Source organism: Lampris incognitus, chromosome 16 (assembly GCF_029633865.1).
Source record: "Lampris incognitus isolate fLamInc1 chromosome 16, fLamInc1.hap2, whole genome shotgun sequence".
NCBI lineage: Eukaryota > Metazoa > Chordata > Actinopteri > Lampriformes > Lampridae > Lampris > Lampris incognitus.
Window position 1 is genome coordinate 865,740 of NC_079226.1, and position 6,000 is coordinate 871,739.

Here is a 6,000-nt window from a genome sequence, read left to right on the forward strand (position 1 = left end):
TATCTGATGTAGAGTGGCTACTTGATCTTGCTTTCCTGACAGATGTAACTGAGAAAATGAATGACCTGAACCTACAGTTACATGGCAAAGATAAAAACATATCTGATATGATCAGTGCTGTCAATGCGTTCAGTGCAAAACTGTCATTGTACATTCAGCAAGTGAAAAACAAAAGGTTTCAGCACTTCCCCTGTGTCTCAAAGATGTTGGAAAGTCACACAGGTGTAGCCAGCGTTTTAAAGGTTTCCAAGTATTGTGACCTCTTGTCGAGGCTTGGACAGGAGTTTGCAAACAGATTCAGTGACTTTGAGAAACTTGAGCCCTGTGATGGCCTACCCCTTCATGGATGTGGACATAAGTGAGATTTCAGGACAGATTGCTGAACTTTTCTGTGTTGATCCTGTAGAAATGGAAATTGAGGTAATGAACCTTCAAAATAATGTGCAGTTAAAGGCTCAACAGCATTCTCAGCATTTCTGGAGCTTAGTAGAGCCAGATAACTATAAGAATCTTCACCAAGCAGCTCTGAAAATGTCTGCTTTGTTTGGGTCTACATACCTCTGTGAGTCGACCTTTTCTGACATGAAATCAAAGTTCAGAACAAGACTGGCAGATGAACATTTAAATGACTCCATAAGAGTGAACCTGAGTGGATACACTCCAGCGTACATACACCTCTCTTGTTGACTCCATGCAGTGCCAGTCATCTCACTAACTACAAGACTGAATACACATCACACATACAACTGTACATGTGAATACTCTTGTGAAGTGATACAGTGACATGTGGACAGATATAACAAAATGACAAGTAAGTAATAATATCCGTGAATTTGTAATTGCATTTTGTTTTGACAGCATTCAGATTTTAATTTAAGTGTGAGATAGACTAGAAAGAAATGCATGCAGAAATACAAAACGCACATGCAGGTGAATTCAATACTTTTTGTGATGTTTTAATAAAAAATGTGAGTTGTGGAAACCAACATTTTGTGAATGTTCTGGCAAAACAAGCTTATTAACTTTGTTTGGGTTTAAATAAGCTATGAGAATAAATGTAACAAAACACGAGTAGCTCTCGGCCATTTTCATTTTGTAAAAGTAGCTCTCAGAGGAAAAAAGGTTGGAGACCCCTGCTCTAGTGTAAAGCGTCCTTGGATTCCTTGAAAGGTGCTATACAAAACTAAGTTGTTGTTGTTGAACCATTGTTCAGTTTGATCCTGGTTGAGACCACCTCTTTTCCTTGGACCATAGTATGGCCGATTGGTCTGGACCGTGGTCTGAGGGAGTTTTCACACCTGTAATTTTATTTTGGATCAAACTGAAAAGTCCAAACCAAACGAGGTAGGTGTGAAAGGGCCCTAAGTCTCTCAGTTTCAGTGGCAGTTACATTTTTTCCGTCTTTGTGGATGTTATGTCAGTTTTGAATGTGTAACGTGCATGGATAAGTAGACATGTTGGTCCTTGACTAACGGGTCGGACCCTTTAGTCGACTGGTTAACGTTGTCGCTTGTGGAGTGGGAGACACGAGTTCGCGTCCCGACTGTGGCGACGGTCTGCGAGAGGTCCCGGGTTCAGATCCCGGACGAGCCCCCATTTGTTACGACCCTCGGTCTGGAGAGGGTGCAACAATTAGCATACGTTTATGTCTCACTGTGTTGCACCCTCACCTCACTGTTACCCAGTACACTAATTGTTGCACCCTCTCCAGACCGAGGGTCGTAACAAATGGGGGGAAGACAGGACTCCATGTTGTGCTCTGACTTTTAGTGGAACGCAGAGCAACCCCAGCCAGTGATGACATTACTATGAGGATAACTCCTCCCAGAAATTTGCAGAATTCAATGACAATTTCCAGAACAGCTGTTATGGCCTCATAATTTGCAGATATTCAAGGGCTACAGCCTGAGTGATGTCATCGTGGTAATCTGGTACTTCATAATGTCATCTTTTTGGTTGGTGTGTGCTTGTTACGTTCCCCGTTAAAGGTCCAGGGGATGAGGGGAAGTAACAAAGAAAATAAAAGTGTCCCGGGGGAATAAGAAAGGTGGGAGGCGGAACCAGATGGAAAAACAGATTTATTAACAAAACAAACGTTTAGTCAAACTATCGAATAAACAAGCAACTAAAGATGCTGGCGCTTAACTAACCAGGCTTTAACAAAACAAACTCAGATCCAACCAAACCGAAAGAAACAAGGACACTAATAGGTTTCACCCTCCTTCTCAAGGAGTATAGACACAAGAGCTTGCTCTCTGGTTGACAACAATCGCCCACTGGCCGTCTGTCACTCTAGCTGCCAACAATGGCCCACTGGCACTGTTGGGTGTCTCTCTCCAAGTTATATACCCAGCTGATGAGGAATTGGGGTCACCTGGGCTCAATCAGCAGTTCCATAGGAGGCGGGGCATTACATGGAGAGGGAAGATTAGACACACGGCACTAGGGCCGTAACACCCCCTCCCATAAGTACAAACCCTAGGTTTGTATATGAGAGGATAATGACATACACAACGCACGGCATTGGGGCCGTAATACACCCCCTCATAAATACAAACCCTAGGTTTGTCTACAAGAGGGTAACTGCAACAGACGGCACTGGGGCCGTAACACCCCCTCCCATAAATACCAACCCTGGGTTTGTATACAAGAGGGTAATTGTACATAACACACCGTAACAAATGTTAAATTAATTCAGAGAAGCAAAAGAATTTCAAATAAACCCAGAACTGGCTAATGTAATATAATTTTTCTGCTTAGAGTCAAGTTCTGACTAGATTCAGACATTTCTTCAGTACTCAGAATTAATTGTGAACGCTGCAGTCTGAGATAAAATGTAATAAATTAGAATATTAGCTTGTATGAATAAGAAATATGTCCTTAACCATCGTGTCCTCTACTGTTACATCTCAGCTGGCCATTTCTGCTTTCTGTATTTTACTTTTGAAAACGAGCGCAGTCTTAATAAAGGAGTGTGTATGGTTATCAGCTCTTCCTGGTTGAAGATGGACTCCTGCCCACTGGGACTTGTTTCCTCCTGACTGACAGTCAGGAAGAGAAATTACTTTTATTTTTTGCGAATGTGAAATCAAATGTTCAGCCTGTCCACAGTGGACAGCTGAGTAGACAGAAAGGCCACCGTCCTGCAGTGAGCAGGATGTGGAGATGAAGGTTTGCTTTAACTAGTGACTGTGATATGAGCACTGTTCTCTTGATTGCCACGTTTTCATCTGGTGAGTGATTAACGGACTAATTTATTTGGCTTCCTAAAATATTTGTATTTAATTGACAGGTTACCGTGGATACCTCAGACCTCCCCGATCCGTGACCTGCTAACCTCTGACCTTGCTGGTCTGATATCAGCTGGCGTCCTGCATGACACAGGGCAAAGGATGATGGGATACATGGATGGAGACTTGGATGGTTTTCTAAAGAGATGGGGAGGGACGAGGACAGAAGATGGACATCTAGAGCTTTCCAGAGTTCTATTGGACAAACGGAGAGATGTAGACACAGATACAGAGAGAAAGAGACAGGGATAGAGTCAGAAATTGACAAACAGAGAGGGACAAACAAAGAGAGGAAGAGATGGACAGATGTAGAGACCTGTCAGATCATCTACAGAGTGAGGACAGCATGTCCTTAACCCCAGTATAACATATGTACATTATTAGATACGTGTACATTATTATGTACCTTATCCAGACCTGTGGAGATCCATGGGACGTCCCAGAATATTGATACATGAGTACAGTTTGTGTATAGATTATTATTATTATTATTATTATTATTGATGTGTTGAAGGCTGTTCACAGTGGGAGTCTTGATGCTGCTGTCTCCAAACCTAACAAGGTTTTAGCTGTAAACAGAGGAGCATCCTGCATAATGTCGCTGTGGTGACACTGACAGCCTCCTAAAAATAAGCTGACAGAGAATCCCGTTACCTAGCAACAGTGAACTGGAGCCAGCATGGCTGCCAGAGGGAGTCATCTGCTGGGCAGTGATGGGACTGAGCCGAGCCTCTCATTGCCTTTCTAATGTTCTCTTACTGATGCTGTGCATCAATCATAACTTACATTTATTTACCCCGTTTTTCACATCATGGGAGTAATTCAGATGGTTTGTGAACCTAAACTCTACGGTCCACCATTATCACAACACGCACCAGGAGAAGCTGGTCAAAGGCCCAGTAAACCCATCAGAGAAACAGTAGTCTGGAACGAGGAGCTGAACCCGTCAACAGCAGGAGGGGCTGATGCATGGTGGAAATCATTTGCACAGATTGTTTTCTGAATGTTTTAAGGTAAAGTTTATTAAAGAGATGTAAAACAAATGTGGAGCTTTTGGTTTGTTTGTTGGGCTTCATGTTTCCACTGTTGCACAGTTTAAGGGAATCAGGTGTACTTTATATGTGAAGTCAAGCAACATGTCCATATTTCATACACAGTGCATGACATTAATGGATGCCTGAAACTGGTGTTGCTGATAACCTGAGTCTGGACTTCAAGTCAAGACAGCTTTTAGATAAAGATGAAAGAATGGACAGGGGGTTAAAGAGACGGACTTGGAGCCTGAACCTCAGCTGAGGCAGAGGAGGACGTGAAGGACACGGTTTTACTGTTTTAAAACTCAGAGTCAAAAGGGAAAAGAGCGGATGACTCAAAGGGAATGTAGATGGATATTGGGATCATTGAAAACAAATGGGAGAAAGAAAATGTGCTTGTGGAGACACTGACTGCATTATCTGCTGGCAGAGACAGACAGACAAAACACCACTAACGCTCAGGAGCCAAAGGAGCATACAATACAATACAATACAATACAATACTCTTACTAGTCATTTTATACATGCGTACAAATGAAATGTGTCATCTGCATGTAACCATCCTATTGTATAGGAGCAGTGGGCAGCTGCAGCACCCAGGGACCAACGCCAGTTCTTCTTTCCACTGCCTTGCTCAGGGGCACAGACGGGAGTATTAACCCTAACATGCGTGGGAGGAAACCGGAGCACTCGGAGGAAACCCACGCAGACATGGGGAGAACATGCAAACTCCACACAGAAAGGACCTGGGGCGGCCTGGGGTTGGAACCCAGGACCTTCTTGCTGTGAGGCAACAGTGCCGACCACTGGGCCACCGTGCCGCCCAGACATGGGAAGGACGGAAAAGTAGAATTGGATGAAGCCCATCCACATAAAACCTGATTATTTCACCATTTTTATCTTTCTAAAAACGTTCCTCTGTCTACCTGCTTCTATTTGTCTATCTGTCCCTGTCCATTTCTCTCTCGTTTTCTGTCTGTCTGTGTATCTACCCGTCTGTCCTCCCTCTGTCTTTATGCTAGTTAGTATCTGTTGCTGCAGCTCTAAGTTGAAAAGCTTTTCTTTCTGGACAACTGAGGGAACTTGAATAACTTAGCTAACGCCATATTAACATGTACACCCCTGTTCATCCTCTATTATACCTCTGGAAGCTTACAGCACATGCACTGATATGTATAGTGTACTGTCTATGTAGCAGTATAGTCTGCGCTTTAGCTCCCGACTTGTCTATCGTCGTCGTCATCATCATCAGCGGTCACTTGGGGTCGAGTATGACTGTCCTTCTAAGTCCTTGCAGGAGGACGTTTGCACGTGACAGCTTTTTACGTGGAGTGGCTGATGCGCCTATAGCTACCACACGGTCCTTGGGGGGGGGGGGCAGAGCCCAACGGCAGGGAGAACCAAGACGATTGGGGACCACCCTCTGTTGCAGCCTTCATTCCCCTTCACTGCCGTTGTGACCTGGAGACATGTCCCACCAGTTCCGCCGTTGAGGTCTTTGTTGGATCGCGCTTTGGCTGGAACCTGCCCCTTGACCTGTCCGCCTTGGTGACCCTACCAGGAGCCAAGCTCCAGACAGCATAGTTCTTGGGATCATTGGTACATGCAAGCTTCTCCACCACGACAAGGTGGCGATCCAGAAGACTCAGAATGATGGAATGAAGTCCAGTCTGCCA

At 44.3% G+C, this 6,000-nt stretch overlaps 1 protein-coding gene across 2 annotated transcripts in view; it reads left to right on the forward strand.

Annotated features, from left to right (window-relative positions):
- Positions 1–4,327, forward strand: part of traf3 (TNF receptor-associated factor 3) — a 184,403-nt gene extending 180,076 nt beyond the window's left edge. For both annotated transcript variants that reach the window (XM_056295590.1, XM_056295589.1), the window contains exon 14: positions 3,293–4,327. In XM_056295590.1, coding sequence (XP_056151565.1) covers positions 3,293–3,328 — 36 coding nt within the window. In that variant the 3' untranslated portion in view covers positions 3,329–4,327. The remainder of the gene's footprint in view (positions 1–3,292) is intronic.
- Positions 4,328–6,000: the final 1,673 nt, after the last annotated feature.